The sequence below is a fragment of the Panulirus ornatus genome, chromosome 22 (genome assembly GCF_036320965.1).
Source record: "Panulirus ornatus isolate Po-2019 chromosome 22, ASM3632096v1, whole genome shotgun sequence".
NCBI lineage: Eukaryota > Metazoa > Arthropoda > Malacostraca > Decapoda > Palinuridae > Panulirus > Panulirus ornatus.
In genome coordinates, this window is record NC_092245.1 from 6,110,269 (window position 1) to 6,123,700 (window position 13,432).

Here is a 13,432-nt window from a genome sequence, read left to right on the forward strand (position 1 = left end):
ATCCAAACCCGCTGCCTTGCCAGCTTTCATCTTCCACAAAGCTTTTACTACCTCTTCTCTGTTTACCAAATCATTCTCCCTAACCCTCTCACTTTGCACACCACCTTGACCAAAACACCCTATATCTGCCACTCTATCATCAAACACATTCAACAAACCTTCAAAATACTCACTCCATCTCCTTCTGACATGACCACTACTTGTTATCACCGCCCCATTAGCCCCCTTCACTGAAGTTCCCATTTGTTCCCTTGTCTTATGCACTTTATCTCCTTCCAAAACATCTTTTTATTCTCCCTAAAATTTAATGATACTCTCACCCCAACTCTCATTTGCCCTCTTTTTCACCTCTTGCACCTTTCTCTTGACCTCCTGCCTCTTTCTTTTATACATCTCCCACTCATTTGCCTTATTTCCTTGTGAATATCATCCAAATGCCTCTCTCTTCTCTTTCACTAATAACCTTACTTCTTCATCCCACCACTCACTACCTTTTCTAATCTGCCCACCTCCCATGCTTCTCATGCCACAAGCATCTTTTGCGCAAGCCATCAATGCTTCCCTAAATACATCCCCTTCCTCCCCCACTCCCCTTACATCCCTTGTTCTCACCTTTTTCCATTCTGTACTCAGTCTTTCCTGGTACTTCCTCACACAAGTCTCCTTCCCAAGCTCACTTATCTCACCACTCTTTTCACCCCAACATTCTCTCTTCTTTTCTGAAAACCCCTACAAATCTTCACCTTCGCCTCCAAAGGTTAATGATCAGACATCCCTCCAGTTGCACCTCTCAGCACATTAACATCCAAAAGTCTCTCTTTCGCACACCTATCAATTAACACGTAATCCAATAATGCTCTCTGGCCATCTCTCCTACTTACATATGTATACTTATGTATATCTCTCTTTTTAAACCAGGTATTCCCAATCACCAGTCCTTTTTCAGCACATAAATCTACAAGCTCTTTATTTCCGTTTACAACACTGAACACCCGATGTACACCAATTATTCCCTTAACTGCCACATTACTCACCTTTGCATTCAAATCACCCATCACTATAACCCGGTCTCGTGCATCAAAACTACTAACACATTCATTCAGCTGCTCCCAAAACACTTGCCTCTCATGATCTTTCTTCTCATGCCCAGGTGCATATGCACCAATAATCACCCACCTCTCTCCATCCACTTTCAGTTTTACCCATATCAATCTAGAGTTTACTTTCTTACACTCTATCACAAACTCCCACCACTCCTGTTTCAGGAGTAGTGCTACTCCTTCCCTTGCTCTTGTCCTCTCACTAACCCCTGACTTTACTCCCAAAACATTCCCAAACCACTCTTCCCCTTTACCCTTCAGCTTCATTTCACTCAGAGCCAAAACATCCAGGTTCCTTTCCTCAAACATACTACCTATCTCTCCTTTTTTCTCATCTTGGTCACATCCACACACATTTAGACATCCCAATCTGAGACTTCGAGGAGGATGAGCACTCCCCACATGACTACTCCTGTTTCCCCTTTTAGAAAGTTAAAATACAAGGAGGGGAGGGTTTCGAGCCCCCTACTCCCGTCCCCTTTAGTCGCCTTCTACGATATGCGGGGAATGTGTGGGAAGTGTTCTTTCCCCCCTATCCCCAGGGATAAAAGAATTGAATAGAAATAGAAGAAAAGAACTGTAAATAGACGGCTTCTCTTGAAGAATTTTTTGGGCTGTAAAAGAACTGAGATTCACATGCAGAATTCTTGCAGATGCCACCCAGCAAAGGCTGGTAATAATATACCTTTCACATGAATTATTGACAAGGAACAGTGTTGAGTTAATTTTCTTTTATTAGGGTCATTTAATTCACAGTTTTTAAGGAGGACATTTATGAGGACTAGATTTTAAACTACTGTGTAGGTACTGGATTTTAAGTTAGGTTAAAAAAGATATCCAAAATATATGGTGTTCCTATTATGCATGAGTATTTGATGTTTTGTACCCTCAAGGAACATCCCTCTGAAGGGTATGACCATAGTGTAAAAGTCTCCAGTCTCCATACATACCTCCCGAGTATGTTGCATACCTAGATCCTCTCTCCATATGCTAGCTAACTTTTTCCTCACTGTTATTCCTTTTGTCTTACTCCAATGTGTTTTTTTTACCTGCCTGTTGTTCTGCATTTTCTCCACAACATCACTTTCAAGGTACTTTCCCAAACCTTGACACCATCACTGTATGTCTTCTTTTCTGTCTCTTGTATCCCACATTTATACTCTTTACTATTATGTAAAAGAAAAAAAAAAATATATATAATCTATATATATTTTTTTTTTTTATATACTTTGTCACTGTCTCCCGCGTTTGCGAGGTAGCGCAAGGAAACAGACGAAAGAAATGGCCCAACCCCCCGCCATACACATGTATATACATACGTCCACACACGCAAATATACATACCTACACAGCTTTCCATGGCTTACCCCAGACACTTCACATGCCTTGATTCAATCCACTGACAGCACGTCAACCCCGGTATACCACATCGCTCCAATTCACTCTATTCCTTTCCCTCCTTTCACCCTCCTGCATGTTCAGGCCCCGATCACACAAAATCTTTTTCACTCCATCTTTCCACCTCCAATTTGGTCTCCCTCTTCTCCTTGTTCCCTCCACCTCCGACACATATATCCTCTTGGTCAATCTTTCCTCACTCATCCTCTCCATGTGCCCAAACCACTTCAAAACACCCTCTTCTGCTCTCTCAACCACGCTCTTTTTATTTCCACACATCTCTCTTACCCTTACGTTACTCACTCGATCAAACCACCTCACACCACACATTGTCCTCAAACATCTCATTTCCAGCACATCCATCCTCCTGCGCACAACTCTATCCATAGCCCACGCCTCGCAACCACACAACATTGTTGGAACCACTATTCCTTCAAACATACCCATTTTTGCTTTCCGAGATAATGTTCTCGACTTCCACACATTCTTCAAGGCCCCCAGAATTTTCGCCCCCTCCCCCACCTTATGATCCACTTCCGCTTCCATGGCTCCATCCACTGCCAGATCCACTCCCAGATATCTAAAACACTTCACTTCCTCCAGTTTTTCTCCATTCAAACTCACCTCCCAATTGACTTGACCCTCAACCCTACTGTACCTAATAACCTTGCTCTTATTCACATTTACTCTTAACTTTCTTCTTCCACACACTTTACCAAACTCAGTCACCAGCTTCTGCAGTTTCTCACACGAATCAGCCACCAGCGCTGTATCATCAGCGAACAACAACTGACTCACTTCCCAAGCTCTCTCATCCCCAACAGACTTCATACTTGCCCCTCTTTCCAAAACTCTTGCATTTACCTCCCTAACAACCCCATCCATAAACAAATTAAACAACCATGGAGACATCACACACCCCTGCCGCAAACCTACATTCACTGAGAACCAATCACTTTCCTCTCTTCCTACACGTACACATGCCTTACATCCTCGATAAAAACTTTTCACTGCTTCTAACAACTTTCCTCCCACACCATATATTCTTAATACCTTCCACAGAGCATCTCTATCAACTCTATCATATGCCTTCTCCAGATCCATAAATGCTACATACAAATCCATTTGCTTTTCTAAGTATTTCTCACATACATACTTCAAAGCAAACACCTGATCCTAATACATATATATATATATATATATATATATATATATATATATATATATATATATTTTTTTTTTTTTTTTTTTTTTTGCTTTGTCGCTGTCTCCCGCGTTTGCGAGGTAGCACAAGGACACAGACGAAAGAAATGGCCCAACCAACCCCCATACACATGCCTTGATTCAACCCACTGACAGCACGTCAACCCCGGTATACCACATCGATCCAATTCACTCTATTCTTAGCCCTCCTTTCACCCTCCTGCATGTTCAGGCCCCGATCACACAAAATCTTTTTCACTCCATCTTTCCACCTCTAATTTGGTCTCCCACTTCTCCTCGTTCCTTACACCTCCGACACATATATCCACTTGGTCAATCTTTCCTCACTCATTCTCTCCATGTGCCCAAACCATTTCAAAACACCCTCTTCTGCTCTCTCAACCACGCTCTTTTCATTTCCACACATCTCTCTTACCCTTACGTTACTTACTCGATCAAACCACCTCACACCACACATTGTCCTCAAACATCTCATTTCCAGCACATCCACCCTCCTGCGCACAACTCTATCCATAGCCCACGCCTCGCAACCATACAACATTGTTGGAACCACTATTCCTTCAAACATACCCATTTTTGCTTTCTGAGATAATGTTCTCAACTTCCACACATTCTTCAAGGCTCCCAGGATTTTCGCCCCCTTCCCCACCCTATGATTCACTTCCACTTCCATGGTTCCATCCACTGCCAGATCCACTCCCAGATATCTAAAACACTTTACTTCCTCCAGTTTTTCTCCATTCAAACTTACCTCCCAATTGACTTGACCCTCAACCCTACTGTACCTAATAACCTTGCTCTTATTCACATTTACTCTTAACTTTCTTCTTTCACACACTTTACCAAACTCAGTCACCAGCTTCTGCAGTTTCTCACATGAATCAGCCACCAGCGCTGTATCATCAGCAAACAACAACTGACTCACTTCCCAAGCTCTCTCATCCCCAACAGACTTCATACTTGCCCCTCTTTCCAAAACTCTTGCATTCACCTCCCTAACAACCCCATCCATAAACAAATTAAACAACCATGGAGACATCACACACCCCTGCTGCAAACCTACATGCACTGAGAACCAATCACTTTCCTCTCTTCCTACACGTACACATGCCTTTTTTTTTTTCACTGTCTCCCGCGTTTGTGAGGTAGCGCAAGGAAACAGACGAAAGAAATGGCCCAACCCACCCCCATACACATGTATATACATACACGTCCACACACGCAAATATACATACCTACACAGCTTTCCATGGTTTACCCCAGATGCTTCACATGCCCTGATTCAATCCATTGACAGCACGTCAACCCCAGTATACCACATCGATCCAATTCACTCTATTCCTTGCCCGCCTTTCACCCTCCTGCATGTTCAGGCCCCGATCACACAAAATCTTTTTCACTCCATCTTTCCTCCTCCAATTTGGTCTCCCACTTCTCCTCGCTCCCTCCACCTCCGACACATATATCCTCTTGGTCAATCTTTCCTCACTCATTCTCTCCATGTGCCCAAACCATTTCAAAACACCCTCTTCTGCTCTCTCAACCACGCTCTTTTTATTTCCACACATCTCTCTTACCCTTACATTACTTACTCGATCAAACCACCTCACACCACACATTGTCCTCAAACATCTCATTCCAGCACATCCACCCTCCTGCGCACAACTCTATCCATAGCCCACGCCTCTCAACCATACAACATTGTTGGAACCACTATTCCTTCAAACATACCCATATATATATATATATATATATATATATATATATATATATATATATATATATATATATATATATCTATATATATGGCTGACGTGCTGTCAGTGGACTGAATCAGGGCATGTGAAGCATCTGGGGTAAACCATGGAAAGTTCTGTGGGGCCTGGATGTGGAAAGGGAGCTGTGGTTTTGGGCATTATTGCATGACAGCTAAAGACGGAGTGTGAACGAATGGGGCCTTTGTTGTCTTTTCCTAGCACTACCTCGCACACATGAGGGGGGGAGGGGGATGGTATTCCATGTGTGGCGAGGTGGCGATGGGAATGAATAAAGGCAGACTGTGAATTGTGTGCATGTGTATATATGTATGTGTCTGTGTGTTTATATATATGTGTACATTGAGATGTATGGGTATGTATATTTGCGTGTGTGGACGTGTATGCATATACATGTGTATGGGGATGGGTTGGGCCATTTCTTTCGTCTGTTTCCTTGCGCAACCTCGCAAACGCGGGAGACAGCGACAAAGCTAAATATATAAATACTATTATGTATTTCATCCCATCCTCAAACACTGCAGGTACCCCCAAACATTTAATTTTAACAGCCTGAATTGAATCTTGCAAATATGTTTTCTCCATTCCATGTTCATGTTTCTTCTCCACAGTTTATATTTGACAAAAGTATACCGAATGTGCCATCTTTTTTTTTATTCATAGTAACATTTTTTCCCTTGCCCTGAAACAGGGCTCATGAAATTTGGGGTTATTGATTATCAGCAACTCTAACACAGAACAGGGAATATTTTTGAAGGAGACTGATAGTGTAAAAGAAACAAAACAACAAATAGGATATCAATGAAGTAGGCATATAGGGAAGTGGTAACTGACGGGGATGAGGTGAAGAGATGGAGTGAGTACTTTGAAGGATTGTTGAATGTGTTTGGTGATAGGGTGGCAAGTGTAAGGTGTTTTGGTTACGGACATATGGAAAGTGAGAAAGTCATTCCAAGTGGTGTGTTGAAAAGAGATGAGGTGATAAAAGCCTTGCCTAAGATGATATAAGACAAGGTGGCAGAATTGTATGGTATGGCAGTTAATTTTTTAAGAAAAGAGGTGACTGCGTTGTTGATTAGTTAAGACTTTCATTGTATATATGGGTCATGGTGTGCATGAGGATGGGCAGAACAGTATAGTGCCACTGTACAACGGATGGTGGCTGATTCGGATGAGAAACTACAGAAACTGGTGACTGAGTTTGGTAAAGTGTGTGAAAGAAGAAAGCTGTGAGTAAATGTGAATAAGAGCAAGGTTATCAGGTACAGTAGGGTTGAGGAGCAAGTCAATTGGGAGGTAAGTTTGAATGGAGAAAAACTGGAGGAAGTCACGTGTTTTAGATATCTGGGAGTGGATTTGGCAGCGGGGGAACATGGAAGCGGAAGTAAGTCACAGAGGGGATAGGGGCGGAAGTTCTGGTAGCGATGAACAATGTGTGGAAGGCAAGACCATCATCTCAGAAAGCAAAAGTGGGTATGTTTGAAGGAACAGTGGTTCCAACAATGTTATATGGTTGCGAGGCATGGGCTATAGATAGGGTTGTGCGGAGGGGGTGGACATGTTATAAATGAGATGTTTGAGGACAATATGTGGTGTGAGGCGGTTTGATCGAGTAAGTAATGAAAGGGTAAGAAAGATGTGTGGGGATAAAAAGTGTGTGGTTGAGAGAGCAGAAGAGGGTGTATTGAAATGGCTTGGTCACATGGAGAGAATGAGTGAGGAAAGATTGACCAAGAGGATATATGTGTCAAAGGTGGAGGGAACGAGGAAAAGTGGGAGACCTAACTGGAGGTGGAAGGATGGAGTGAAAAGATTTTGAGCAATTGGGGATGATTATGCAGGAGGGTGAAAGGCGTGCAAGGAATAGAGTATATTGGAACGATGTGGTATACCGGGGTCAATGTGCTGTCAATAGATTGAACCAAGGCATGTGAAGCGTCTGGGGTAAACCATGGAAAGTTCTGTGGGGCCTGGATGTGGAAAGGGAGCTGTGGTTTCGGTGCATTATTACATGACAGCTAGAGACTGAGTGTGAACGAATGAGGCCTTTGTTGTCTTTTCCTAGTGCTACCTCGCACACATGGGGGGGAGGGGTTGTTATTCCATGCGTGGTGAGGTGGCGATGGGAATAAATAAAGGCAGACAGTATGAATTATGTACATGTGTATATATGTATATGTCTGTGTGTGTATGTATATGTATACAATGAGATGTATAGGTATGTATATTTGCGTGTGTGGACATGTATGTATATACAGGTGTATGTGGGTGGGTTGGGCCATTCTTTCGTCTGTTTCCCTGTGCTACCTCGCTAACGCGGGAGACAGTGACAAAGCAAAATAAATAAAAATAAAAAAAATCTTCTATTCCTGATCCAATTCCTTCCAATGTACAATACTTTGCTCAGTTCCTTTCCATGTATGAAACACTACTCAGCTCCTTTCCACTGAAGATACATACTACGTACATCTATCTCTTACATGTCCGTCTAATTGTTAACTACAAAGAAATATTTCAAGCCATCTTTCTTTACTCGGCATTCAATCTGTTTATGTAATGCTAATTTCAGTTTCAATTCCTCTATGCATCTCATATCCTCTCCAAGAGAAATCTACTTGCTCCACTTGCCATGAGCTTTACATTCTCATACTTGCGACCAATACCTTGCTTATCTAACCATTTTGATGTTACTGGTATCAATCTTCATTTACATAGCAGAAGACACATAATGTTTTGCTGTAAGTTGAATTCTGCTTGTTGGCTTGCCAAAGATGGCAACCTAAACAAAGAATGAATCAATGGAGCTGCCTGGAGGCTTTAGCAACCTGTTAATGACCACAATAAGTTGTTTTGCACCTTTTCTTGGGATGTGCCACTTCTGTGGAGCCCATCACCCCCAGAGTATCCACGCCTCCAGTATTTGGAATTGGCCAATCCGGTATATAATATTTTTCCTAATCTACAAATGCTTAACACTCAATTCATATACAAAGACCAAAGGTTTTTCTAACTTATTCATATAAAAGAATAATAATATGAAAACAAAACTAATATCACAAAATGTTAATGAATTTAAACTTGTATATCAGTACTGGCCATCCATCTTTACCTTAACTAGGAACAGCTGTCTCCATTCTTAAAAAAAATGCTACTTTGTATGTAAATGGAGGAAGAAATAATCATATGTACAACAAAAGGTTTTGTCAAGACTGCTGTGGTCACATCTTCCATTAAAAAACCGAGCCTTTACCTAACACTGACAAAGTATACACTAATGTTGCAAAAATGCCAATGATAATATTGAAGAACAATAATATGCTGTCTTCATGAAAACACATCTTTAACTGTCTAGTAAACTGGTCATGGATCATTCAAACAGGTGAGAAAGAAATAATTCAAAGCAGAGGGCTGGTGTTACAGTAATGAGGGTGGAATGATCAGGTGGATAATCACTTAATATGATGCTTTACAGTCAAGACTGTAAGAAGGGATGATGTACGTGTGCAAAAATGAACAAATAAATGTAAACATTTTACTTTTGATAATCCTTGTACATGTCCTACAAACTGTCCCACATGGTCAACTTTGAACTGAGCCCATTTTAAATGCAAAAGTAAAATGTTACCTAAATCTACCATTAATTTCATCTAACGAATCAAAATGCTATCAACTTTGTACTTCAAAAAATACGAGAATGCCACCAATGCTTTATCAAGTCCTCAGTAACTTAGTCCTTACTGTTCAGTATGGAAATCCATGACCTGAGGAGAGTACCATAGGTTTAAACAAACTTACCTGTATCTTGACACCAAAAAAAAGTTTTTCTCTTGAGGCATCAAGAGCCTTCTCTGCATCCTCTGGCTTCTTAAAGCACACAACAGCAAAGCGGTCATTGCCAGAGCCCAGCAAGCGTACAGCCATTACCTTTCCATGTTTCTTGTAGTCATGGAACAATCCTTCACGCAATGATGTTTCTGAAGTAACAGGATTGTAGAATGAAATTAGAGAAATCTTAAAAGAAATTGTAATTTCCCATAAAATACAAATATCAAAATATCTTTCCCAAATCATATACAAATATTTATCTATATTTCATTTCTTTAAACATATTATTTATTTATTTCATTTTGCTTTGTCGCTGTCTCCCGCGTTAGCGAGGTAGCGCAAGGAAACAGACAAAAGAATGGCCCAACCCACCCGCATACACATGTATATACATACACGTCCACACACGCAAATATACATACCTATACGTCTCAATGTACACATATATATACACACACACAGACATACATATATACACATGTACATAATTCATACTGTCTGCCTTTATTTATTCCCATCGCCAACTCGCCACACATGGAATAACAACCCCCTCCCCCCTCATGTGTGCGAGGTAGCGCTAGGAAAAGACAACAAAGGCCCCATTCGTTCACACTCAGTCTCTAGCTGTCATGTAATAATGCACCAAAACCACAGCTCCCTTTCCACATCCAGGCCCCACAGAACTTTCCATGGTTTACCCCAGACGCTTCACATGCCCTGGTTCAATCCATTGACAGCACGTCAACCCCGGTATACCACATCATTCCAATTCACTATATTCCTTGCACGCCTTTCACCCTCCTTACCAACCGGTCAACAATACAGTCACCCCCTTTTTTAATAAATTCCTCTGCAATACCATCCAAACCTGCTGCCTTGCCGGCTTTCATCTTCCGCAACGCTTTTACTACCTCTTCTCTGTTTACCAAATCATTTTTCCTAACCCTCTCACTTTGCACACCACCTCGACCAAAACACCCTATATCTGCCACTCTATCGTCAAACACATTCAACAAACCTTCAAAATACTCACTCCATCTCCTTCTCACATCACCACTACTAGTTATCACCTCCCCAATAGCCCCCTTCACTGAAGTTCCCATTTGCTCCCTTGTCTTACGCACTTTATTTACCTCCTTCCAAAACATCTTTTTATTCTCCCTAAAATCTAATGATACTCTCTCAACCCAACTCTCATTTGCCCTCTTTTTCACCTCTTGCACCTTTCTCTTGAGCTCCTGCCTCTTTCTTTTATACATCTCCCACTCATTTGCATTTTTTACCTGCATAAATCGTCCACATGCCTCTCTCTTCTCTTTCACTAATAATCTTACTTCTTCATCCCACCACTCACTATCCTTTCTAATCAACCCATCTCCCACGCTTCTCATGCCACAAGCATCTTTTGCGTAAGCCATCACTGCTTCCCTAAATACATCCCATTCCTCCCCCACTCCCCTTATCTCCTTTGTTCTCACCTTTTTCCATTCTATACTCAGTCTCTCCTTGGTGCTTCCTCACACAAGTCTCCTTCCCAAGCTCACTTACTCTCACCACTCTCTTCACCCCAACATTCTCTCTTCTTTTCTGAAAACCCCCACAAATCTTCACCTTTGCCTCCAAATGATAATGATCAGACATCCCTCCAGTTGCACCTCTCAGCACATTAACATCCAAAAGTCTCTCTTTCGCGCGCCTATCAATTAACACGTAATCCAATAACGACCTCTGGCCATCTCTCCTACTTACATACGTATACTTATGTATATCTCGCATTTTAAAGCAGGTATTCCATATCACCAGTCCTTTTTCAGCACATAAATCTACAAGCTCTTCACCATTTCCATTTACAACACTGAACACCCCATGTATACCAATTATTCCCTCAACTGCCACATTACTCACCTTTGCATTCAAATCACCCATCACTATAACCCAGTCTTGTGCATCAAAACCACTAACACACTCATTCAGCTGCTCCCAAAACACTTGCCTCTCATGATCTTTCTTCTCATGCCCAGGTGCATATGCACCAATAAGCAGCCATCTCTCTCCATCAACTTTCACTTTTACCCATTTCAATCCAGAATGTACTTTCTTACACTCTATCACATACTCCCACAACTCCTGTTTCAGGAGTAAAGCTACTCCTTCCCTTGCTCTTGTCCTCTCACTAACCCCTGACTTTACTCCCAAGACATTCCCAAACCACTCTTCCCCTTTACCATTGAGCTCCGTTTCACTCAGAGCCAAAACATCCAGGTTCCTTTCCTCAAACATACAACCTATCTCTCCTTTTTTCTCATCTTGGTTACATCCACACACATTCAGACACCCCAATCTGAGCCTTTGAGGAGGATGAGCACTCCCTGCGTGACTCCTTCTTCTGTTTCCCCTTTTAGAAAGTTAAAATACAAGGAGGGGAGGGTTTCTGGCCCCCCACTCCCGTCCCCTTTAGTTGCCTTCTACGACACGTGAGGAATGCGTGAGAAGTATTCTTTCTCCCCTATAAATATGTTTATAAATCATACTTGATCACTGTTTCCTGCATCAGCAAGGTAGCACCAGGAAAAAGATGAAGAAAACCCATGCACTCATATTTTTTTCTTTTTATTATACTTTGTCGCTGTCTCCAGCATTAGCGAGATAGCGCAAAGAAACAGACAAAAGAATGGCCCAACCCACCCACATACACATGTTTATACATACACGTCCACACACACAAATATACATACCTATACATCTCAACAAATACATTTATATATATACACACACAGACCTATACATTTATACAAATGTACATAATTCATCCTGTCTGCCCTTATTTCTTCCCGTCGCCACCCCGCCACACATGAAAATGACAACCCCCTACCCCCACATGTGCGTGAGCTGTGCTAGGAAAAGACAACAAAGACTACATTCATTCACACTCAGTCTCTAGCTTTCATGTATAATGCACTGAAACCACAGCTAAATTTACACATCCAGGCTCCACAAAACTTTCCATGGTTTACCCCTGATGCTTCACATGCCCTGGTTCAATCCATTGACAGCACGTCAACCCCGGTATACCACATCGTCCCAATTCACTCTTTCCTTGCACGCCTTTCACCCTCCTGCATGTTCAGGCCCCAATCACTCAAAATCTTTTTCACTCCACCTTTCGACCTCCAATTTGGTCTCCCACTTCTCCTCCTTCCCTCCACCTCTGACACATATTTCCTCTTTGTCAATCTTTCCTCACTCATTCTCTCCATGTGACCAAACCATTTCAAAACACCCTCTTCTGCTCTCTCAACCACACTCTTTATTACCACACATCTCTCTTACCCTATTATTACTTACTCGATCAAACCACCTAACACCACATATTGTCCTCAAACATCTCATTTCCAGCAAATCCACCCTCCTCTGCACAACTCTATCCATAGCCCACGCCTCGCAACCATATATCATTGTTGGAACCACTATTCCTTCAAATATACCCACTTTTGCTTTCCAAGATAATATTCTCGACTTCCACACATTCTTCAACGCTCCCAGAACTTTCGCCCCCTCCCCCACCCTATGATTCACTTCCGCTTCCATGGTTCGATCCGCTGCCAAATCCACTCCCAGATATCTAAAACACTTCACTTCCTCCAGTTTTTCTCCAGTCAAACTTACCTCCCAACTGACTTGTCCCTCAACCCTACTATACCTAATAACCTTGCTCTGATTCACATTTATTCTCAGCTTTCTTCTTTTACACACTTTACTAAACTCAGTCACCAGCTTCTGCAGTTTCTCATATGAATCAGCCACCAGCACTGTATCATCAACAAACAACAACTGACTCACTTCCCAAGCTCTCTCATCTACAAAAGACTGCATACTTGCCGCTCTTTCCAAAACTCTTGCATTCACCACCCTAACAACCCCATGCAGAAACAAATTAGACAACCATGGAGACATCACACACCCCTGCCACAAATCAATATTCACTGAGAACCAATCACTTTCCTCTCTTCTTACTCATACACATGCCTTATATCCTCGATAAAAACTTTTCACTGCTTCCAACAACTTGCCTCCCACACCATATATTCTTAATACCTTCTACAGAGCATCT

The 13,432-nt window shown here is 41.9% G+C and overlaps 1 protein-coding gene across 4 annotated transcripts in view; it reads right to left on the minus strand.

The window, feature by feature from the left end:
• Window positions 1-13,432, minus strand: part of LOC139756512 (uncharacterized) — a 650,205-nt gene that overhangs the window by 357,736 nt on the left and 279,037 nt on the right. For 3 of the 4 annotated variants that reach the window (XM_071675968.1, XM_071675969.1, XM_071675966.1), the window contains exon 4: window positions 9,292-9,470. In XM_071675968.1, coding sequence (XP_071532069.1) covers window positions 9,292-9,470 — 179 coding nt within the window. The remainder of the gene's footprint in view (window positions 1-9,291; window positions 9,471-13,432) is intronic. The other variant, XM_071675967.1, reaches the window with a different exon arrangement.